We start from the raw sequence: 26,996 nt of genomic DNA, 5'->3' as shown, positions 1-26,996 counted from the left end.
CTGTAAAAACAAAGACCGTAGATTTTACGTAAAAAAACAACAAAAAAACTGGCAGCGCTGTCGTCAAAATGTTACCGTAAATATAAAATTGGTACTGTTTTTTCAATATATATATATATATATATATATATATATATTTTAATGTAAAATAAAATAAAAAAGTTTCCCGTTAAAATGAAAGTGATACCATTTTAATATACTGCAATTCTCTGTGAAAAAAAAACAAAAACGTACATTTTACGGTAAAAAAATACTAACAGCTCAGTCAGGATGTTACCATAAAAATAAAAATGTTACTGTTTTTTTATAAAGTGAGATCTTTACCATTTTTCCTTTTTACCGTAAAAATAAAAGTGGTACGGTTTTTCAATTTACGGTAATGCGCTGTTAAGAAAAAAAAACACGGTAGGAAAAAAAAAAAAAAAAAAAAAAGGCAGTCCACTCTGAATTTTACCGTAAAAATAAAAATGTTACCGTTTTTTTTTTTTGTTTGTTTTATTTTTCTTAATCTCACAGATATGTATTTAAAAAAGAGACGGAATATTTTATGGTAAAAAAACAAACAGACTGGCAGTTGTCAACATTTTACCCCAAAAATAAATATGGTAAAAATGTTTTCAATTTACAGTGAAGCACTGTAAAAACACAAACCGTAGATTTTACGTAAAAAACAAACAAAGAAACTGGCAGCGCCGTCGTCAAAATGTTACCGTAAATATAAAATTGGTACTGTATTTTCAATTTACAGTCGTTATGTGTAAAATATATATATTTTAATGTAAAATCAAAAAAAAAAAAGTTTCCCGTAAAAATGAAAGTGATACCATTTTAATATAATGCAATTCTCTGTGAAAAAAAAACAAAAACGTACATTTTATGCTAAAAAAAATACTGACTGCTCAGTCAGGATGTTATTATAAAAATAAAAATGTTACTGTTTTTTTTATCAAGTGAGATTTTTACCATTTTTACTTTTTCCCGCAAAATAAAAGGTGGTACGGTTTTTAAATTTACGGTAATGCTGTGTTAAGAAAAAAAATGACCGTAGGGGGGAAAAAAAAGGCAGTTCACTCTGAATTTTACCCAAAAAATAAAAATGTTACAGTTTTTTTTTTTTTATGTTTGTTTTGTTTTTGTTAATTTCACAGATATGTATTTTAAAAAGAGACCGAATATTTTGTGGTTAAAAAAACAAACAAACTGGCAGTTGTCAACATTTTACCCAAAAAATAAATATTGTAAAAAAATATTCAATTTACAGTGAAGAACTATAAAAAGCAAAGATCGTAGATTTTATGCAAAAAACAAACAAACTGGTAGCTCCGTCGTCAAAATGTTACCATAAATATAAAATTGTTACTGTTTTTTCAAATCACAGTAATTATGTGTACAAAAAAAAAAAGTAATATTTTTAAGTGAAAATGTTACCATTTTTCTTTTTTACCTTAAAAATAAAAGTGGTACGGTTTTTAATTTACGGTAATGCTCTGTTAAGAAAAAACAACCATTGATTTCACGGTAAAAAAAAAAATATATATATATATATATATATAAAAAAAGGGCAGTTTACTCAGAATTTTACCATAAAAATAAATATGTTATCATTCTTTTTTTTGTTTAGTTTTTTTGTATTTCACAGATATGCATTATAGAAAGAAACCGAAGATTTTATGGTAAAAAATCAAACAAACTGGCAGCTCAGTTGTCAACATTTTACCCAAAAAATAAAAAGGGTAAATTTTTTTTTCCAATTTACAGTAAAGCACTGTAAAACAAAGACCGTAGATTTTATGTAAAAAAACCCAAACTGGCAGCTCAGTTGTCAAAATGTTAACATAACTATAAAATTGGTACTGTTTTTTCAATTCACAATAATTATGTGTAAACAACAACAACAAAAAATATTAAGATGTTGAATTTTTACAATTTTTTTACCGTAAAAATTTAAGTGATACCATATTTAATATACTGCAATTCTCTGTGAAAAAAACACAAACATTCCCCGTAAATTTTAGGGTAAAGAAAAAACTGGCAGCTCAGTCAGATTTTTACCATAAAAATACAAATGTTACTGAAATTTTTACTATTTTTCTTTTTTTCCCTAAAAATAAAAGTGTTACGGTTTTTCAATTTACTGTAATGCTCTGTTAAAATTTTTTTTACGAATTTACGAAAAAAATAAAAAATAATTTTACCATAAAAATAAGAATGGTACCATTTTCTTTTTTTCAATTTACGTGTAAAATTTATGTGTAAAAAAAAAAAAAGCTGGAATATTTTAAAGTGAAACTTTCACAATTTAATTAATTTTACTGTAAAAACTAAAGTGGTACCATTTTTTAGTATATTGTAATTCTCCAAAAATTAAAAAATTAAAAAATACATTTTAGGATAAAAAAACAAAACGGCAGCTCAGTTTTCAGAATGTTTTTGTTGTTGTTGTTGTTTCATTTCACAGAAATGTATTATAAAAAGAAACCACAGATTTTATGGTTAAAAAAAACAAACTGGCAGCTCAGTTTTCAGAATTCAACCATAAAAAAAAAAGTTACCGTTTTTTTTTTTTTTAAATGTCACAGATATGCATTATAAACAGAAACCGCAGATGTTATGGTAAAAAACCAACAAACTTGCAGCTCAGTTGTCAACAAAAAAAAAAATTGTTTGCAATAAAATTCTGGCAACTGAGCTGTCTAGATTTTTTCTAAAAATCTACAGATTTAATTTTTTTTTTTTTTTTTACAGTATAGAGTGAAACAAGCGCAGTCCCAAAGGAATTAATCTGTTCCAGGGTCAAACAATGGCCATCATGACCCTGTCATGGGTTCTAAGTCACACGTTACTGTGCCACCTAAGTGTCCCACAAGCGTAAAAAGAAGTGAACCTCACCAGCATAGATCCGTCATCCATGTAGAGGTTGAAGAGCAGCATGAAGAAGACGAGGAGGCCCAGCAGAGGCAGCGTGGATCTTTTCCTCAAGCACCTCATCTTGTCCACACACTTCCACAAGCACCTCATCGTCTTGTTTCTCACTGTGGGGTAAAGCATTGATTGCCATTCAAACAACTGGAGGTGATGACAAAATGTATATATATAAAAAATAAAAATGCAAAATAGGGTTTTATCAAAGTATATTCTTGCAATTAATAGACATTAAAAAACAAATTATAAATAAATGAATACAAAAAAATATTTACAAAATGCATTAAATACAAATATTATTTTAAATAAACAAACGATAGAAATTTGATTACAAAAACTGAAATAAAAGGAGTTAATAAAACAATCCATTAAAAATAAGATAATAAAATAATAATAATAATAATTACAATAATAATATAGGTAATTAAATATACAGTGATTAGTATACGCACTCTATTATTTGATTTAAAACAAATAATTCAAAATATTTCTGCCATAAATGAAGCGTTTTCAAGCATAAAAATACCTGAATGAACTAAAACGATCAATACTAAAGAATTATTAATGACTACTAGATGAGAAAGTGAATGCGACTAAATGGCTGTTATGTCATGTCAAGAAAGCCCAACATTATTTTTTAGAAGGCTGTAAACATTTGTTTATGATTTTCTCATGAAAATATTCCATTTGTAATTAATAGCATACTAATTCGCCTAAATGTACTCCCCAAGGTCAAGTCCGGAACCAATTAACAGCGATAAACTAGGGTTCAAGGTTCAATCCATCCATCCATCCATCCATCCATCCATCCATCCATCCATCCATCTATCTATCTATCTATCTATCTATCTATCTATCTATCTATCTATCTATCTATCTATCTATCTATCTATGTATCTATCATCCATCCATATATGTATATGTATATATATATATGTACACACTAACATGTGTAAAGATGTATATGTGTATACATACACATATGTATACATATACTGTATATACATATATATATTTATATATATGTATATATATATACCCAAATATATATACATATTTATACACACAATATATATTAAATATATATATATATATACACATACACTATATATATATATGCATATATATACATATATACACAGTATATATACATACACACAAACAATATATATATATATATTTATTTGAATACGAAGCACGATTCTCACGTTGTGCGATTCAGAATCGATTCTCATTTTTAAAAAATCAATTTTATTTTTATTTTTATTTATTATCAATCCAACAAAACAATACACAGCAATACCATAACAATGGAATCCTTTTCCAAAACCAAACCTGACCCAGCAACACTCAGAACTGCAATAAACAGAGCAATTGAGAGGAGACACAAACACGACACAGAACATACTAAAAGTAGTGAAACAAAAATGAATATTATCAACAACAGTATCAATATTAGTTATAATTTCAGCATAGCAGTGATTAAAAATCCCTCATTGACATTATCATTAGACATTTATAAAAAAAATTAAAAAAAAGAACAATAGTGTCACAGTGGCTTACACTTGCATCACATCTCATAAGCTTGACAACACACTGTGTCAAATGTTTTCACAAAGATAAAATAAGTCATATTTTTGGTTTGTTTAATAGTTAAAACAAATTTACATTATTGCAATCAGTTGATAAAACATTGTCCTTTACAATTATAAAAGCTTTCTGAAAAAAATCTACTACTCTGCTAGCATGACAGCAGACTGGGGTAGATCCTGCTGAAATCCTATGTATTGAATGAATACAGAATCATTTTGAATGGGGAAAAAAATCGTTGTTGAATTGAAATTTTTTTTTTAGTTTGAATCGAACCGTGACCCAAAAAATCGATATTGAATTGAATCGTGGGACACCCAAAGATTCGCAGCCCTAATATATATATATATATATATATATACACATATATATATATATATATATATATATATATATATATATATATATATATATATATATATATATATATACTCACTATTATGTTAGATCCACTATGGACTGGACTTTCACAATATTATGTTAGACCCCCCCTCCCCCATATGCTCACATATGCGGTCCTCTCCATGGTTTGTCATAGTCATTCACATTAATGTCCCACTGGGGTGAGTTTTTCCTCTCCCTTATGTGGATTCTGTATCGCGGATGTTATTGTGGCTTTTGCAGCCCTTTGAGACACTTGTGATTTATGGCTGTATGAATAAACATTGATTGACTGATTGATATATATATATATATGTATATACATATGTATATATATACATATGTATATATATATATATATATATATATATACATATATATATATATATATATATATATATATATATGTGTGTGTGTGTGTGTGTGTGTGTAAGCTTGACGAAGTAGCAGGGCAGAGGGATGTCTGGGCGTCCCTGCTTAGGCTGCTTCCCCCGTGAAGCCGAAGAAAATGGATGGAATATTATTCCCTAATGATTGTTAGAAAGAATAGATGAATAAAAGCAAACAACAAACAAAAGCATCTGACAAATTAGTTTTGCTCCTTGTTTGTCTTCCGAATGAAAAGCCCAAACAATCATCGGTCAGGCCGCATTTATATGGAAATGAATTCCATGAATAGATAAAGCCCTCCTTGTTTACCAAGCGTGCTGTTTGTTTTTATCCACTTCCATCAGTATGATCATTGTCCGCGCTCATTTTTATCACATGCTGGCTTTTTGTTGACGCCAACAATGTAGTAGGTGGCGATGAATGCCAACCAGCTTCCTCCTCGCCTTCCACATCAGACAAAAAGCAGTCGCGTGCACCTGCTAAATATACATAAACACATATTTAATGAACAAAATGAAATACATTCATTCATCAAAAAGGTATTTAACAATAATGAAATAAAATAGGATTGAATGACAAATACACCTTATTTTATTTGAAAAAAAAAAAGAAAATACCTTTAAAGAAAATTAAACTTTATAGTGCTTAACCAAACAAGTTACGGAAACAGCCAGCGCGTCCTGCTTGAAAACTGATCTGTGGCTACCTGATAACCTCTCCTGGAGGAGCGACAGATCAAATGGTCTAAAAAGGTGTCTATTCAAAGACTACGGTGTTTAAATGGATTTGGAGAGGCGGAGCCAACGGGCCGACGGCGGGGCAGGGCACACGGCAGCCCTGCCCAAGATGGCGGCAAAGAGGCGGAGGATGCGGCGGAGCGGAGAGGCGGGGCGTGCCGGGAGCGACGCCGCCGCAATCGAATTCAGGTGCATGGCTCACACACCGGTAAATTATTAACATTTCTCCTGACAATGTATAAAAGAGGAGAAAGAGGAGAGAACAGGGAAGAAGGTGGTGGAGTGTCCGCAGCAGATGCAGCGCAGGAGAAGCGAGAGAAACAGAAGACAGCACACGAGAGACGACGGCAGGGCGGAGGAGAACCTGAAAAGCGATCCGAGCTGCAGAAAAGCTTTATTTCAAAATAAAGAGTCAAACATGCTCAAGAGCAAAATGTCCTTCCTTGATGGTCCTGGGAACCCGCACGACAGCAATAGACTGTCACAATGAGTTTTAAGATGGGACATAAATGCTTCTACTGAGGTAGCATCTCTAACTGTGAATCACTAGTCGGAGTTCTTAGAATGCAGATTTCTGTCCGGGATACATGGTACAAAAAGAACCAAACTTCATGAATGTTTTTGTGACCAACAAGTATGTGCTCCAATCACCCTATCACAAAAAAACAACAGTTCTCGAAATGATTGGAAACTCAAGACAGCCATGACATTATGTTCTTTACAAGTGTATGTAAACTTTTGACCACGACTGTACATAGTATGAAAAGGATGACAGATGCCGTCTCTGTAACCATGACAACGGAGCACAAGTGAGGGTAAAGAGAGGCCCGTCCATCAAGGTGCCCTCCCGGGAGACGTTTAATCCCACTTTGTGTCAAGAGTGGAGGTGGGCCTGCGTGAAGGACCCCTGGTGGGGACACACACACACACACACACACACGTCCTTGAAAACCAACGAGACACTTGTTGTCGATGCTGCGGCAAAAAGGTGATGGATGGTTTCACTTTGCAGTGACTTTGTGGCCTGTCACATCTAAGCAGGACTCCATCAATAACGCCATTAGCCTCCCGGCTGCAACACTGTAGCACGCCGAGCAACATCCCGGGTGTAACGACCTGTTTTTGGCGACAAAAGTACTCATCGTGCGTTCAAGGTACGCACTTCGTCCCGTATATTTATTCTCGTGAGAATAGAAATTGTCAGGTTCAAACACTGATGACATCTATTGAACAAGACAGAAAGCAAGGAATTAAACAGAGACAGAATAAAATTTGGCTCAATTGAGGAGAGACGTCTGGACTGTACGCTTTGTAGAGTTCCACCACGCTCTGACGAAAGATTGAACGCCTCCTCTTTTATTTGGACTTTCCCTGATTACATGGCAACAGCTGTTTCTAAGGGACGGGGGTCGTAAACAGCGCTCGCCTTTGATTACAAACAGTTCTAAGAAAGGGTCGTAAAACAGGTCAAAGAAACGGTGACTGGAGGGGAGTCAGGCCCTGCTTCCTCTCCCTACTGTAGTTCTCGGGTCAAGACAAAATCTTTCGGTAGATTACAATACATCAAAGAAACAGAACACCTTCATGTTGCTTCCCATCCTACACAGTGGAGTTTCACAAGCCTTCTTCTTGGTCGGATCAAAAACAGCTTTTGTCTTCTCGCCGAAACTCAATGTAACACAAAGTTTTGTGGTCACTTTGATACAATTATTCTGACAGAAATAGTCCGTGAAGGTCCTTGACAACAGTTAAACCGACCGTTTATCCTCGCCTTGGCAGCTGTCACTTTGCCTCAGCTCGCTAGAATCATCCCACCAGCTGCTGCAAATCCGACTACAAATGTCACTTTTTACCAACAGGGACATTTTTTTGTAAAAAAAATTAAATAAAAAGCACATTTGTATATTTTTAAATTCCTTTTTTCTGAGCTACATGCAAACTTATTAGAATTGCTAAGTCACTTTTTCTTTTAGAAGAGTCATTTAGCAACTCTGCTCTCTGTTATTATAATGGTGTCCCGGCCTTAAAACACTAGTTCACGCTACACTTCATAATAGTCACACAACACTTGATTATAGTCACACTACACTTTATGATAGTTACATTCTATGATAGTAATGCGACACTTTGACAATGACACTGTAATACACTTATTGGAAATCATTCTACACTGAATGATAAACACACTACACTTTATGATAGTCGCATGCTATGATAGTAACACTACACTTTCTGTTAATCACACTACACTTTGTGATAATCACATTACACTTTTGATAGTCACACTACACTTATTGATAGTCACACTACACTTTATGTTAATCAGACTACACTTTATGAAAGTCACCCTCCACTTTATGATAATCACACAACACTTACTGATAGTCACACTACACTTTACAATAGTCACACTACATTTTACAATAGTCACACAACACTTTAGGATAGTAACACTACACTTTGTTAAGCACACTACACTTTATGAAAGTCACACTACACTTCATGTTAGTCACAATAAACTTTATGACAGTGACACTACACTTTATGATAGTAACACTACACTTTGTTAATCACACTGCTCTTCATGTTAGTCACACTACACTGTATGAAAGTCACATTACACTTTGTTAATCACACTACACTTTATGATAGTCACACTACACTTTACGATAGTCACACTACACTTAATGATAGTGACATTACACTTCATGTTAATCACACTACACTTTATGAAAGTCACACTACACTTTGTTGATCACACTACACTTTATGATAGTGACACTACACTTTATGATAGTCACACTACACTTTATAATAGCCACACTACACTTAATGATAGTCACACTACACTTCATGATAGTCACACTACACTTCATGTTAATCACACTACACTTTATGAAAGTCACACTACACTTTGTTAATCACACTACACTTTATGATGGTCACACTTCACTTTGTTAATCACACAACAATTTATGAAAGTCACACTACACTTTATGATAATCACACAACACTTAATTATAGTCACACTACACTTAATGATAATGACACTACAATTAATGTTAATCACATTACACTTTATGAAAGTCACACTACACTTTATGATAATGAGACTACACTTTATGATAGTGACACTACACTTTATGTTAATCAAAATACACTTTTTGATAGTCACACTACACTTCATGATAGTCACACTACACTTTATGAAAGTCACACTACACTTTATGATAATCACACAACACTTTATGATAATCACAAAACACTTAATGATAGTCACGCTACACTTTAAAATAGTCACACTGCATTTTATGTTAATGACACTACACTATATGCTAGTTACACTACACTTAATGATAGTCACACTGCACATTTTGTTATTGACACTGCACTTTATGAAAGTCCCACTACACTTTATGATAATCACACAACACTTAATGATAGTCACACTACACTTTTTGATAGTGACACTACACTTTATGATAGTGACACTACACTTTATGATAGTCACACTACACTTTACGATAATCGCACACCACTTAATGATAGTCACACTACATTTTATGATAGTCACACTACACTTTATGATAGTGACACTACAATTAATGTTAATCACATTACACTTTATGAAAGTCACATTACACTTTATGATAGTGACACTACACTTTATATTAATCACACTACACTTTATGATAGTCACACTACACTTCATGAAAGTCACACTACACTTTTTGAAAGTCACACTACACTTTGATAATCACACAACACTTAATGATAGTCACACTACACTTAATGATTGTCACGCCCAGGAAATCATGTTTTGTTTTGGTCATGTTATGTTTTGTTTTTTGGACATTCTGTTCTTGCTTTTGCACTTCCTTGTTTTCTTTGTTTACATAGCAACTCATTAATTTTCACCTGGCCCTCATGTCACACCCCTGTCCTCAGCCCTCACACCTGTTTGTAATGATCATAGTTATTATTTAAACCACAGTTACCTGGTAGTCAGTCTGGCAACTTCACATTCCCCACACATCCCGTATTCCTCAACTCCTTTCATGCCAAAGACCTTGCTGTTCATTTTGTCCACGCCACGTAAGTTTTGTTATTCATGCAACAGTGCAAGTGTTTTTGTTTCATGTTCATAGTTTGTAACCTTTATGCAAGTCATTTGTTTTTCATTTGTCAAGTTTGTTCTCCGCCATTGTGCGCGCCATTTGTTTGCCTTTTTGTAGTTTGTTTGTATAGTAATAAATCAAAATGTACTTACATTCAGGTCTTGCTTGTGCCAATTTCCCTTTACATCGGCGAAACAAACTATCCCATAGTCCAAGTCATAGTCCAAGTGTGACAATGATAATCACACAACACTTTATGAAAATCAAACTACACTTTATGACAGTCACACTACACTTTGTTAATCACACTACACTTTATGAAAGTCACACTACACTTTACAATAGTCACAGTCACACTACACTTTATGATAGTAACACTACACTTTATGTTAATCACAATACACTTCATGAAATTCAAACTACATTTCATGTTAGTCACACTACACTTTATGATAGTGACACTACACTTTATGACAGTCACACTACACTTTATGAAAGTCACACTAGACTTTATGTCAATCACACTACACTTTATGAAAGTCACACTACACTTCATGTTAGTCACACTAGACTTTATGATAGTGACAAAACAATTGATGTCAGTCACACTACACTGTATGAAAGTCACACTACACTTTACGATAGTCACACTACACTTTATGATAGTGACACTACACTTCATGTTAATCACACAACACTTTATGAAAGTCACACTACACTTTGTTAATCACATTACACTTTATGATAGTGACACTACACTTAATGATAGTGACACTACAATTAATGTTAATCACATTACACTTTATAAAAGTCACACTACACTTTATGATAATGACACTACACCTTATGATAGTGACACTACACTTTATGTTAATCACACTACATTTTATGATAGTCACACTACACTTTGTTAATCACAAAACAATTTATGAAAGTCACACTACACTATATGAAAATCACACAATACTTAATTATAGTCACAGTACACTTTACGATAGTCACACTACACTTAATGATAGTCACACCACACTTAATGATAGTCACACTACACTTTAGGATAATCACACAACACTTAATGATAGTCACGCTACACCTTACAATAATCACACTGCACTTAATGTTAATGACACTACACTTTATGAAAGTCCCACTACACTTTATGATAAACACACAACACTGAATGATAGTCACACCACACTTAATGATAGTCACACTACACTTTATGATAATCACACAACACTTAATGATAGTCACGCTACACCTTACAATAATCACACTGCACTTAATGTTAATGACACTACACTTTATGAAAGTCCCACTACACTTTATGATAAACACACAACACTGAATGATAGTCACACTACACTTTATGATAATCACACAACACTTAATGATAGTCACGCTACACCTTACAATAGTCACACTGCACTTAATGTGAATGACACTACACTTTATGAAAGTCCCACTACACTTTATGATAAACACACAACACTGAATGATAGTCACACTACACTTTCTGATAGTGACACTACACTTAATGATAGTCACACTCCACCTAATGAAAGTCACACTACACTTTATGATAGTCACACAGCACTTAATGATAGTCACACTACACTTTCTGATAGTGACACTACACTTTATGATAGTGACACTACACTTAATGATAGTCACACTACACCTAATGAAAGTCACACTACACTTTATGATAGTCACACTACACTTTACGATAGTGACACTACACTTAATGAGTCACACTACAGGCTAGTTGATACAACAACTCCTTTCACACACAAAAGATCAGAAAAACAAATCACACACACACACACACACACACACACACACACACACACACACACACACACACACTCACACACCTGATTTCGCCCACCCAGATTGAGATACATATTTACAAACGGTGTTCCTCCAATAATACTCTGACAGTTTTTCTTTCCAGTATTTTAGTGGCAAGGGCGAGTCACATCCACATGGAGGTCCTCTTATTGGCCGTCACGCCTCATCAGGTCTGCCGCGCGTCGTTAATTTGGGTCAAAGCCGTGACTGAAGAAGAACGTCTGTCCTCGTTAGCGACACGTCAAACACCATCCACCTGGTAGAAGCGTTTTTTTAATACCGGGCGAGCATCGCCTTGTTGGAGCTTCTCATGAAGTGTCTTCTTTGTTTCTTCTTGCAAGTTAAGACAAGACAACGAGGGAGACAATAATCGGAGGCAAACTTTTTCTTTTGTTCGGAGTCAAAAGTTTCGCCCACAAGACGTAAACTTGCTGAGAAATTGACTTTTTTTGTTTTTACTCTTCAAAAAAACTGATGAGTGCTTTACATGATCGCTTCATTTTCCCTACAACTTGGTCTTCATATGGACTTTTGGAACAGACTGCTAAGAAAAACCGAGGTGCCACAGTAGATGCAAAAGTGATCTGGTTCTGTAATAATCCGAGACTATCAATCAATCAATCAATCAATCAATCAATCAATGTTTACTTAGATAGCCCTAAATCACTAGTGTCTCAAAGGGCTGCACAAACCACTACGACATCCTCGGTAGGCCCACATAAGGGCAAGGAAAACTCACACCCAGTGGGACGTCGGTGACAATGATGACTATGAGAACCTTGGAGAGGAGGAAAGCAATGGATGTCGAGCGGGTCTAACATGATACTGTGAAAGTTCAATCCATAATGGATCCAACACAGTCGCAAGAGTCCAGTCCAAAGCGGATCCAACACAGCAGCGAGAGTCCCGTACACAGCAGAGCCAGCAGGAAAACATCCCAAGCGGAGGCGGATCAGCAGTGCAGAGATGTCCCCAGCCGATACACAGGCGAGCAGTACATGGCCACCGGATCGGACCGGACCCCCTCCACAAGGGAGAGTGGGACATAGGAGAAAAAGAAAAGAAACTGGTCTAAAAAGGGAGTCTATTTAAAGGCTAGAGTATACAAATGAGTTTTAAGGTGAGACTTAAATGCTTCTACTGAGGTGGCATCTCGAACTTTTACCGGGAGGGCATTCCAGAGTACTGGAGCCCGAAATGAAAACGCTCTATAGCCCGCAGACTTTTTTTGGGCTCTAGGAATCACTAATAAGCCGGAGTCTTTTGAACGCAGATTTCTTGCCGGGACATACGGTACAATACAATCGGCAAGATAGGCTGGAGCTAGACCGTGTAGTATTTTAGACGTAAGTAGTAAAACCTTAAAGTCACATCTTAAGTGCACAGGAAGCCAGTGCAGGTGAGCCAGTACAGGCGTAATATGATCAAACTTTCTTGTTCTTGTCAAAAGTCTAGCAGCCGCATTTTGTACCAACTGTAATCTTTTAATGCTAGACATGGGGAGACCCGAAAATAATACGTTACAGTAATCGAGACGAGACGTAACAAACGCATGGATATTGATCTCAGCGTCTTTACTGGACAAAATGGAGCGAATTTTAGCGATATTACGGAGATGAAAGAAAGCCGTTTTAGTAACGCTTTATTTATGCGTCCCCTGTGTCCCATTTAAGATCCTGGAGAGGTTGATTTACAGCCGAATTGAGCCATTGGTGGACCCACAACTCCCACCGGAACAAGCCGGCTTCCACCGAGGCCGGTCAACAGTGGATCAGGTAACGCTACTCATTCAGGACATCGAGGACAACTTCCAGCACAACGAGAAAGCTGGAGTAGTATTCCTGGACCCGACAGCTGCCTACGAAGCCGTCTGGCACCACGGACTACACCTGAAGCTGCTAAGGACTATCCCGGACTGGCAAAGGGTGGGGTTCATCATTGCGATGCTCTTAAACCTTAGCTTCACCTTACAGACTAGCGATGGATAGACCAGCAGGCTCCGAAGGCTGAAGAACGGTGTCCCACAAGGCTCCGTCCTTTCACCAATGTTGTTCAACATCTACGTTCAGGACCTGCCGGATACAACATCTAGAAAGTACGGCTACGCAGACGACTTGGCCATCATGCTCCGACGGCCAACATGGAAGGCGATGGAGGATGGTCTCAATCTAGACATGGGTATCCTGGCAGACTACCTCCAGAGGTGGCAACTTCAGCTCAGCATGGGCAAGACGGTGTCGGCTGATTACCACCTCAAGAACAGGGAAGCAGGAAGGGAACTGGAAGTGTATGTTGGCAACAACCGTCTGCAGTTTCAGCAAGCCCCCAAGTACCCTGGCATACGCTTGGACATACACTGTCCTACAAGCAAAACCTGGATGAAATGAAGACCAAGGTTAGAGCAAGGGTCTCGCTCATCCGCCGCCTGGAAGGTTCGACTCGGGGTGCCTCTCCCCAGACACTAAGCATATTTACAGAAGCCCTGGTCCTACCTGTTGCCGAAAACTGTGCCCCTGCCTGGGGCAGAAGTCCACATGTGAATAAGGTAGATACTGTGATCACCAGCCCCCTTCGGATAGTCACTGGTTGTCTTGAAACCCACCCCCATGTCCCACCTGACAGTCCTAGCTGGAATCGCCCCGGTCAGTCTCATACAGGACGCGGCTACCCACACCCTGGCAAGAAAAGGCCCAGGCTCGAGTACTGCAACGCATTTCTCGTCGGGAACCCCAGCAAGAACATTCCGAAGCTGCAAATATACAGGCGGTATAGTTCGGTTGAGGGTTGCAGGTTCGATCCCCACTTCCGCCATCCTAGTCACTGCCGTTGTGTCCTTGGGCAAGACACTTTACCCACCTGCTCCCAGTGCCACCCACACTGGTTTAAATGTAAAAATTAGATATTGGGTTTCACTATGTAAAGCGTTTTGAGTCACTACAGAAAAAGCGCTATATAAATATAATTCACTTCACTTTACTTCACTGGTTGTCTTGGAACCCACCCCCATGTCCCACCTGCCAGTCCTGGCTGGAATCGCCCCGGCCAGTCTTAGAAAGGACGCGGCTACCCTAACCCTGGCAAGAAAAAGCCTAGGCTCGACTACTGCAACGCACTTCTTGTCGGGAACCCCAGCAAGAACATTCAGAAGCTGCAAATATATACAGAATAGTGCTGCCAGGATCCTGATGCCTAGTGGTTAGAGCAGGGGTGCCCATTACGTCGATCGCGATCGACTGGTCGATCTCGGAGGGTGTGTCAGTCGATCTCAAGCCAGGCATTAAAAAATATACATAAAAATGAGCAATCATCAATCATACCAAGACTTCACTTTCGTCAGTTGTTTGACATTCTCGGCACCCGAGGATCTTGTGAGATGACGCTGGCTGCTGCGAGCTCATATTTAAGAAAAAAATCACTAACAGAGCGGACGCAGAGAAACACATTTTATTTCTAGAGACTCCGTACCTACTGTCAAAACTCTAAAGACCGACTGCACAGTTCCTGTCTTCACCATAAAACACCTGTTTCATCCTGCCTGTGCTAACAAAATAAGAGTCTCAGAAAGCTGGCGTGCACAAGCTAGCAAGCTACGGCGTTTGATGCCAATGTATTTCTCCCCCGCCCTCAGCGACCGCTTTCTCACTTGCTTGCCCACCCGCACAGTCACTGACGTCACTCACCTGCTGCCAGACATTAAAGGGCCACACACATATGCTACTCTCATAACAAAGTGTTTAAAATCGAGTATGCAAGTTGGACAAATGAGATGCCAAATCCAACCACTTTCATGTGGTATTGGACAGAAAGGAGGACTTCTTTTTTCCTCCATTTGAAAATGCGGACGTTATCAGCACCACTGTCTGATTCCAATCAATGCAAGTCATCAGAATCAAATACACCAACTTATATTCTTGTCTTCATGAAAGAAAGGAATCTATGTGAGTTAAACATGCTTGTATTATCATTAAACACCATTAACTTGTTAACAAAAATGTCTCTTTCATAAATAAATAAATATAAATTATAAGTAGGAATGAGGTAGATCTCCTCGACTTGGTCAATTGAAAAGTAGCTCGCCTGCAGAAAAAGTGTGAGCGCCCCTGGGTTAGAGTGTCCGCCCTGAGATCGGTAGGTCGTGAGTTCAAACCCCGGCTGAGTCATACCAAAGACTATAAAAATGGGACTCATTCCTTTTACTGCTTGGCACTCAGCATAACGGGTTGGAATTGGGGGTTAAATCACCAAAAATGATTCCTGGGCGCGGCACCGCTGCTGCCCACTGCTCCCCTCACATCCTTGGGCATGATCAAGGGTGATGGGTAAAATGCAGGGAATAATTTCGCCACACCAAGAGTGTCCAGACAATCATTGGTACTTTAACTTTAATTTTAACTGAAGAGAGCGCGGAAATCCGACCATATCACACCAACTCTCAAATCCCTTCACTGGCTTCCTGTTCCACTCGGGATTTAATACAAAGTCTCCCTACAAACCCACCAGTGCCTTCATGGAAATACCCCCCTCTATCTCAAAGAACTACTCTCCCCCAAATCCTCCACACGACACCTCCGCTCCAAACAGGCTAACCTCCTCCAACCTCCAAGGACAAAGCTACGAACTAAGGGAGACCGGGCTTTCTGCTCCGCCGCTCCCAGTCTGTGGTACGTTCTCCCTGACCACCTGAGGGCACCACAGACGGTTGATGATTTTAAAAAGGGCTTACTGTAAAAACCTTTCTTTTTAAAAAAAAAAGCGTTTTTATAGATATATGCATACTAGTTCTAGCTATTAGGATGTTCTAGTTTTTATTTTTTTATTTTTACCATCTTTTTATTAGTATTATTTTTACACTGTAGCACTTTGAGGTTGTTTGCTAAATGTTAAGTGCTTTTTACAAATACAATCTATTATTATTACTACTATCATTATTAAAAGCCCAGAAATATGACTGACACATCCTGCACAAAACCACAGCAACACCTGCACCACCATGCAGGCTCAAGTCCTGCCATTCCTACAACAAGGCGGCACAAGAGATGCTACAGTCTATTCCTGAGGACTTGTCCAGAGATGCCTGACTGGCTGCATCCTGGAAACAGACCTGGGAGACCGTTGGGCCCACCCACATGCACCAATACATCCAGATGGACCTCGCTGAATCGCCTACGCACTGGGGTTGGTCGCTTCAAAATGATATATGAAAGAAAGAAAAAGACTAAAAATGTAAATCTCATCTAATTAAGGATTTTTTTAAACGTGATGCATGCAGTAATGTATCCTTTATCCGGAAACGTAGTGGATAATACCTATAACTTTCGTACTACTTTACGTCATGTGTATTTGTATCACATTTCTGCTCCCAGAAGTGACAAAACTTCAACTATGGATGAAAAACAATCTGCTACTTGGCATCATTACGCACGCATTTTTGTTTCATAAACTAAAAAATTTTTTCGAACTCGAAATTGTTTCACAGACTTAGAAAATAGTTTCACTGACTCAAAAAACGGTTTCACAAACAGCAAAAATTGTTTTAGAAACTGAGAAAAAATGTTTTACAAACTGAAAATAGTGTCACAAAATGAAAAAAATGTTTCACAAACAAAATTTTTTTTCACACACAAAAAAAAGTTTCACAAACTCAAAATTTGTTTTACAAAGTGAAAAAAAAAGTTTGACAAACTCAAAAAGTTTTAAAAATGCAAAATTGTTTCACTAACTAAAAAAAAAAAAAAATTTCGCAAACAAAAAAATAGTTTTGGAAACTAAAAAAAAAAAACATGTTTCGCAAACTCGAAATTGTTTTACACTACAAAAGTTTCACAAACTGAAAAAAAAAGTCTCACAAACTCAAAAAGTTTTAAAAAACACTAAATTATTTCACTATCTAAAAAAAAGGTATCACAAACAACAAAATTGTTTTGGAAACTCAAAACATTTTTTTTCACAAACTCCAAAAGTTTTAAAAATACCAAATTGTTTTACTAACTAAAAAAAAAAAAAAAAAAGTTTCGCAAACAAAAAAATAGTTTTGGAAACTCAAAAAAAAACATGTTTCGCAAACTCGAAATTGTTTTAGACTACAAAAGTTTCACAAACTGAAAAAAAAAGTTTCACACACTCAAAAAGTTTTAAAAAACACTAAATTATTTCACTCACTATAAAAAAGGTTTCACAAACTAAAAAATTGTTTTGGATCCTCCCCAAATTTTTTTTCACAAACTCCAAAAGTTTTAGAATATAACCTGCGGGGGCACTTTCTGACGAAACATCCACATTTCCATTTCCGGCCCCCCGAGCGCTTGGGCTCTTGAAACTGCGGCCCTCTTCATCATGTAGCGGAACAGCCCTGCTTTAAAAAGGTGAATGGCGGCAAAATTAGCAACACACACACACAAAAAAAAAGATGGTTAGCACGCTAACGTTAGCACGTGCCAAATATCAAGTTATATGACTCTAAGGAGTACACATGCAAAATTAGGTAAAACTAAATAAATAAAAAGTAGCATGCTAACAGTTAGCATGCGTCAAGTACCAACTTATATGACTAGGAGGTATACAAATTGGCAAAACAGGTTAGCATGCTAATGTTAGGACATTTTCCATTATAACGTGTGTGTGTGTGTGTTTTCTGGCAATGCTTACTTAATGGGGACATCGCTCTGTTTACACAGTCACCTTTAGGGGACCTCTGATGGTATGGGGACAAAAAAAACAGGTCCCCTAAAGGGAAACCTTTTTTAAATGATAGTCCGATCCATCCTGAAGATGCCTATGTGATTTTTTTTTTTTTTAAGTTTTGGCCCACAAAACATGTTGACTGGTTAGTTTGAGTGTGAGACATTTGCACAGCAGCCCCCTCGTCGGGCCGTAGCTGGTACTGCACTCGCTGCTCTGCTCACACTTCTTCCGTGTATAGTTAATCACTTCCACCTTGTGAAACTTCCTCTAAGACAGGGGTGTCCAAAGTGGGGCCCGGGGGCCATTTGTGGCCCGCAGGGAATTGTTTACCGGCCCGCCACACATTCTGGAAATGCTACTGCAAAAAAAAAAAAAAAACATTAAAAAAAGTGGAATGAGGTGAAATCTAACTAGAACAAGTTGCAATCTTGTTTTTTCCCTCTATCTTTAGTTTTCTTTTTTTGCCAATGCTCAAAAAACAAACAAACAACAACAAAAAAATCATTGTTGTAATGAATTATTGACCTATTCAAGGCTACAAATATTTCACTTAAAAATGTTGTAACCTTGAAAATATTGCATATTTTGTGTGGTTGCCATACAAAAACATAAACATTTTCTTTGACAAAAGAGCAAAAAATGCAGACAAAATAATAGTTCAAACACAAAATCGACAGATATATCTGAAGTTGATTTTGTAACTTAAGTGTTAAAATTTAAAAAAAAAACTAATAAAAATGTATCACTTTATGAGTGGGGCACCTTTTGGATCCTAAATATATTTATCTGGATTTTATTTATATTTTCACTGTGATTAATAAAAAATAATAATTATAATCAATGTTGTCCTGCAATATTGATCTTTTTAATGCTCTAAATACTTCACATCAAACATTGCTTTCTGAATGTTTTGGGCAGTGGGGGAAATACTACATATTTCAGTGTTATTGTAAAAAACAAAGTTGTCTTTGACAGAAAAGGCATAAAACCTTTTACTTTTTAAAATTTTATATCAACCTGCAGGTGATATACTGTAGATATTTACTATAAGCATTAAAGGCCTACTGAAATGAGATGTTCTTATTTAAACGGGGATAGCAGGTCCATTCTATGTGTCATACTTGATCATTTCCCGATATTGCCATATTTTTGCTGAAAGGATTTAGTAAGGAACATCGACGATAAAGTTCGCAACTTTCGGTGCTAAGAGAAAAGCCCTGCCTCTACCGGAAGTCGCAGACGATGACGTCACATATTTGATAGCTCCTCACATATTCACATTGTTTTAATGGGAGCCTCCAACAAAAAGTGCTATTCGGACCGAGAAAACGACAATTTCCCCATCAATTTGAGCGAGGATGAAACATTCGTGTTTGAGGATATTGATAGCGACGGACTAGAAAGTAAAAAAAAAAAAAAAAAGTGATTGCATTGGGACGGATTCCGATGTTTTTAGACACATTTACTAGGTTAATTCTGGGAGATCCCTTATCTTTCTATTGTGTTGCTAGTGTTTTAGTGAGTTTAATATTACCTGATAGTCGGAAGGGTGTCTCCACGGGTGTCGGGGGAGTCGACAGCACCTATGGAAGGCACAAGCTCAGCTTTTCTCCAGTAAGAACTGACTTTTAACCACAATTTTCTCACCGAAACCTGCCGGTTGACATGTGGTCGGGATCCATGTTCGTTTGACCGCGCTCTGATCCATAGGAAAGTTTCACCTCCAGGAATTTTAAACAAGGAATCACCGTGTGTTTGTGTGGCTAAAGGCTAAAGCTTCCCAACTCCATCTTTTTGCTATGACTTCTCCAATATTAATTGAACAAATTGCAAAAGATTCAGCGACACAGATGTCCAAAAAACTGTATAATTATGCTGTTAAAGCAGACGACTTTTAGCTGTGTGTGTGTGCAGCGCTCATACTTCCTAAAAACCTGTGACGTCTTGCGTACACGTCATCATTACACGACGTTTCGAAGACGAAACTCCCGGGAAATTTAAAATTGTAATTTAGTAAACTAAAAAGGCCATATTGGCATGTGTTGCAATGTTAATATTTCCTCATTGATATATAAACTATCAGACTGCGTGGTGGGTAGTAGTGGGTTTCGGTAGGCCTTTAAATAATAATTTAAAAAAAATAGTTTGACTTGTTTTTAACATTAGACCCGTTATGGTCCCCGGCAGCCTTAAAGGTAAAAAATATATAAATAAATAAAAATCCATATATGTTATAGTTTGAAAATGAAAAATATCAAAATTGCCCCCGCATGCATTATTTTTTGCCGTGCGCGGCCCTCAGTGGAAAAAGTTTGGACATCCCTGCTTTAAGAGGACGGCTGTAGTTCAGTATTCTCAGGATCATGTCATATTTCATTTGAATTTTATTTTCATTTTTAATGGTCCTCAGTAGTCACGAACAAATGTGTGTGAACTATGCAGAGTTATTTAAATGTGGTCCCCATGAACCATATTAACTCTTTTTCCCCAGGGTCCCCAGTAACTATGATCAGCACATTACTTCATCAATCCAGAGATTTAAAGACGTGTATGAGCTGAGTGGGCAGTGGCCATTTTACCATGTATGATTCTGCCACCACATTGCATGATGCTGCCACCACCATGCATGATGCTGCCACTCCCGTGCATGATGCTGCCACCACCATGCATGATGATGCCACCATTGTGCATGATTCTGCCACCACCATGCATGATGATGCCACCATTGTGCATGATTCTGCCACCACCGTGCATGATGCTGCCACCACCGTGCATGATTCTGCCACCACATTGCATGATGCTGCCACCACCATGCATGATGCTGCCACTCCCTGTGCATGATGCTGCCACCACCATGCATGATGCTGCCACCCTCAGCATCGGCTGACCCCTCTCTGTCAGTTTACCTGGCCTACCACTTGGTGGCTGAGTTGCTGTTGTTCCCAAACTCTTCCATTTTCTTATAATAAAGCCATCAGTTGACTTTGGAAAATTCAGGAGCGAGGAAATTTCACGACTGGATTTGTTGCACAAGTGGCCTCCTATGACAGTTACACGCTGGAAATCACTGAAAGCGGCCCATTCTTTCACAAATCTTTGTAGAAACACTCCCCATGCCTACTTGCTTGATTGTATACACCTGTGGCCGGGCCAAGTGATTAGGACACCTGACTATGATCATTTGGACGGGGGTGGCCAAATACTTTTGGCAACATAGCGTATCTACAAATTGCTTTCTTCAGACTTCCGATTGGTTAGAAATAATCCGATAGTCTTTCAGCCAGTCAGCTTTGAGTTGTAATGAGCAGGAGCTGCAAGCATGTACAGCAGAGTGCTCTCACTTGGCTTTTTGGTGCCTGTCTTGTGAGGAGAAGCCCCCATGCATTTTTAATCAGGTGTGCATCGCTCCCCCCTGCCCCTTTTACACACCCCTGTTTCCGCTGGTGCAACATGGAGATGAGAGTAACCGGCCCCCACCACTTTGATGAATAAGTAATCACTTACAGTTGCTTTAAAAGTCTGTCCACACAGCAAGAGGCTGGGCCCTATCTGTTTACTTAATATTACACACACACACACACACACACACACACACACACACACACACACACACACACACACACGAATCATTCATGGGGAGGGTGGGGGTCTTACAGACAACCCAGTAAAAAAAATGTTTTCTTTTTTTTTTTGTCCTGTTTTGTTATCAGGTTACATATATGTGTTTAAAACCACATTCCTATTTATTTCTAACATGTTTTAGATTTTCCAAATTGAGTTTAATGCCTTTTATTAGAGGTGCTCTGTGTGTGTGTGGGCCGCAGTGGTAACATATTACACGTTATATATCTGTAACATGTCATCCATGTTATACATACATACCATTGTACATGTTATGTGTGTGTTACATGTAACACATGCTAACATGTGCAACATGTTACATATACACCATTTTACATGTTATATATGCATAACATATATACCATTTTACACATGTCATTAATGTGCAACATGTTACACATGTATACCATTTTACACGTTATTCATGTGTAACACATTACATGTGGCATGTGTAACATGTTACATATATACCATTTTACATGTTATTTATGTCTAATATGTTTCACATAAACCATTTTACACATGTTATTTATGTGTAAAATGGTATATATGTGTAACATGTGTAACATGTTACACATATATACCATTTTACACACGTTATTTATGTATAAAATGTTACATGCTGTAAAATGTGTAGCATGTTACACATGTATACCATTTCACACGTTATCTATGTGTAACATGTTACACACACATACCATTTACACGTTATGTATGTGTAAAATATTACACATTCTAAAATGTGTAACAAGTTACAGAAATATACAATTTTACGCATGATATCTATGTGTAACATGTTACACACATATTCCATTTTATACATTGTTATTTATGAATAACATGTTACACATGTATACAATTGTACACACGTTATTTATGTAAAATGTTACACGCTGTAAAATGTGTAACATGTTACACGTGTTTACCATTTCACACGTGTTATCTAAGTTTAACATGTTACACACATATGTGTAAAATGTTACACGCTCTAAAATGTAAAACATGCTACACACATATACCATTTTACGCATGTTATCTATGTGTAACATGTTACACACAAAAAACATTTTTCATGTGTTATCTATGTGTAACATGTTACACACATATCCCATTTTACACACGTTATTTTTGTGTAACATGTTACAAATGTATTCCATTTTACACACATTATTAATGTGTAAAATGTTACACACTCTAAAATGTGCAACATGTTACACGTGTATACCATTTTACACATGTTATCTTTGTGTAACATGTAACACACATATACCATTTAACACATGTTACTATGTGTAAAATGTTACATGCTCTAAAATTTGTAACATGCTACACAAATATAAAATTTTAGGCATGTTATCTATGTGTAACATGTTACACACATATCCCATTTTAAACACGTTATCTATGAATAACATATTACACATGTAAACAATTTTACACATGTTATTTATGTAAAATGTTAAACGCTGTAAAATGTGTAACACGTTACACGTGTATACCATTTTAGACACGTTTTTTATGTACACACGTAACATTTTACATGTTAAGTGTAACATTTTTCACGCCCTAACATGTGTGACATGTTCCACGCCGCCGGATGAAGTCAAGTTGTGAAGAGCAGCGACACTTGTGTTACTTTGGGGGCTCAGCGTCGGGAAGTGGCACGAGGATGTGAGGGAAGATGCTGGTCTCCATGGCGACACGCTCAGTAGCGACCGTGAAGCACAGAATCTCGCTCAGGTTTTGGAGACGACATGATAGAAGAATCTGCGAAAAGGTCCCGAGGGTTGCAAACTGTACACTTTACCTCCAACATCTGTGACCTCATCCTTGAATAAGCCACATCAAAGATGATTGCATAATACACATATCCTCCACTTAAATGTTGAAGTTGTCGAAATTGTTGTTTTTCATACGGACATTACCGCACGGGTAGATATGACGACATGGACCTACGAGAGGTTTACAGAGATGGACGTAAACAAGTAATACATCAGGGTATGAAGAGCAACATTTGAATATTGCTGACAAAAATCTCCTCTGAGGGGATTTGGGGGGAACAAGATTAGAACTGCCAAATGCGAATCAAAAGCGGCTTTTTACTGCTGTTTTCCTTCCTCGTGTTATAAGAAGATTACAACGTGACATCCGACTGATGGGATAACACAACCCCACCACACGCACGTACGCACGCACGCACGCACGCACGCACACACACACACGCACACACACACACACACACACACACACACGCACGCATGCACACGTAAACACACACACACACACGCACACACATTTGAGTAATATTAAGAAGAATGAAGAACAAATAGTTACCTTTTCAAAAAAAAACAATGTACACCTTGTAATATAATGTGAATTAGTATTGTAATGTGCAGTAATGTAATGTGAATTAATATTGTAATGTGCAGTAATGTAATGTGAAGTAATATAATGTAAAGTAATATAATGTAATGTGCAGTAATGTAATGTGAAATAATACAATGTAAAGTAATATAATGTAATGTAATGCAAAGTAATGTAATGTAATGTAAAATAATGTGATGTGAAGTAATGCAATGTAATGTAATGTAAAATAAGGTAATGTAATGTAAAATCATTATGTCAGGTAAGGTAAGATAAAGTAATGTAATGTAAAATAAGGTAATGTAATGTAAAGTAAGGTCAACTAATGTAAGGTAATTTGAATGAGAAATGAAAAACAACTTGTGGTATCAACATGGACCAGTGAGAACAACTAATAGCAGTGTTGGCATGAGGAATTTTCAAAATGGGGTCCCAGGGACCCCATCCAGTCATAAAAATGGGGTCCCACGGTAAATTGTTGGGGTTCCATTTTTTTTGTAACGGTTTGAGATGAGATAGGCACCAGCGCCCCCCGCGACCCCGAAAGGGAATAAGCGGTAGAAAATGGATGGATGGATGGTTTCAAAAACAAAAGATAATAAATATACGCAATATCCTGTTATAGCTCACATTTTATATTGTGTTTTGGAAAAAGGTTGTCATAACTTAATTAATTAAGTTCAAAGTTTAAGCATGTGTAAGTGTCTCCAGTTATAATCACTCATTCACTTTCTTCTATAGTTTTATTTAATAAGTTGTATGTGTATTTATTTCAGTATAAAAGTATAAAAAGTATTTTGCTTGGGCCATGAAATGATGATAATGGTGTTGCCAGGGGATACTTGCACATGACAAATTTAACTGATTATTCCCCCCTGTGTGTAGATCGTCAGTCGTCTGAAAACCGCCACAACTGCGCTTTCACCCCGCTCCTTTAAGAATGGCAGTGTGTGGGGTGAGTGACGTGTGGAAGTGAGTGGGCGAGAAAGCGGCAGCAGTTTGTGTGCAGGAGCATTAGTAGCGTAGTGAATGTTGGCTTTGTGGAAAACATCAATAAAAGTTGTAACGAATCGACGGCCTCGACATTCTGACCCAAGAGCGGAACTGTAGGGATCCACTGCCGGGTAAAATGGGGGACGTTATCCCCGACTAGGGCTGGGCGATAAGGTCGAAAAAATATATTTCAATATATTTTTACTTAATCTGGATATTCTGTACCAATCTCGATATATTTTCCGGTGAAAGTATACAAAATTCTCAGAATAGTTGTATCTAAACTATCACAAAACTTTGTGTTTCAATGAGTTCCCGGCAAGAGGACAAAAGCTGTCTTTAATCCTACCAGGCAGAAGGCTTGTAAAACTCCATTGTGTAGGATGGGAAGTAACATGAATGTGTTCTGTTTCTTTCATGTATTGTAATCAACAGAAAGATATTGTCAAAAGCGGAGAGGAAGCAGGACCAGACTTCCTCCAGGCGACCTTTTCTGTGAACTGTTTTACGACCTCTTCTTTCAACTGTTGTAATCAAAGGCGATGGCTGTTTACGACCCCTGTCCCTTAGAAACAGCTGTTGCCATGTAATCAGGGAAAGTCCAAATAAAAGAGAAGGCGTACAATCTTTCGCCAGAGCGTAGTGGAGACTGTACAGGAGTACAGCCCAGACATCTCTCCTCAAATTGAGCCAAATTGAATTCTGTCTCTGTTTAATTCTTTGCTTCTTGTCTTGTTTAATAGATGTCATCTGTGTTTGAACCTGACAATAAAGATATTACTTTTTGATTGAGATGCACTGAAATTGAAGTGAATGACAACTGTACTGTAAACAATTATATTAACCCAGTTAGTCAAGATGGGTATTAACAGCGCAGAGAAGAAACTGTTTATGTAGCACATAATTACATTACAAAAATCAATTAGAAAAATATTATTTCTGTATAAAGAAAAATAACATAGCTGTGCAAATGATACATTTTTAGCAACATTACTAATGCGAAATATTCCCGGTTTGGCAACTCGAGAACAGTTTGGATTTGGGCTTTCATGGTACCTACTCACTGGCATAGTGGTTAGAGTGTACGCCCCGAGATGGGTAGGTTGTGAGTTCATACCAAAGACTATAAAACGGGACCCATTACCTCCCTGCTTGGCACTCAGCATCAAGGGTTGGAATTGGGGGTTGGATCACCAAAATGATTCCCGGGCGCGGCCACCGCTGCTGCTCACTGCTCCCCTCACCTCCCAGGGGGTGATCAAGGAGATGGGTCAAATGCAGAGGACACATTTCACCACACCTAGTGTGTGTGGCAATCATGGGTACATTAACATTTTAACTTTAA

The 26,996-nt window shown here is 37.3% G+C and overlaps 1 protein-coding gene across 4 annotated transcripts in view; it reads right to left on the bottom strand.

Moving 5' to 3' along the window:
- LOC133549241 (alpha-1,3-mannosyl-glycoprotein 4-beta-N-acetylglucosaminyltransferase C-like) overlaps positions 1 to 26,996 on the bottom strand; it is a 54,058-nt gene that overhangs the window by 3,915 nt on the left and 23,147 nt on the right. For 3 of the 4 annotated variants that reach the window (XM_061894457.1, XM_061894459.1, XM_061894458.1), the window contains exon 2: positions 2,890 to 3,032. In XM_061894457.1, the coding sequence (XP_061750441.1) occupies positions 2,890 to 3,032 (143 nt within the window). Of the gene's footprint in view, positions 1 to 2,889; positions 3,033 to 20,207; positions 20,257 to 26,996 lie in introns of all 4 variants that reach the window. The other variant, XM_061894456.1, reaches the window with a different exon arrangement.

Source organism: Nerophis ophidion, linkage group LG03 (assembly GCF_033978795.1).
Source record: "Nerophis ophidion isolate RoL-2023_Sa linkage group LG03, RoL_Noph_v1.0, whole genome shotgun sequence".
Lineage (NCBI taxonomy): Eukaryota > Metazoa > Chordata > Actinopteri > Syngnathiformes > Syngnathidae > Nerophis > Nerophis ophidion.
Note: the sequence above shows the minus strand (reverse complement) of the source record. Positions and strands in the feature narration are given on the sequence as shown.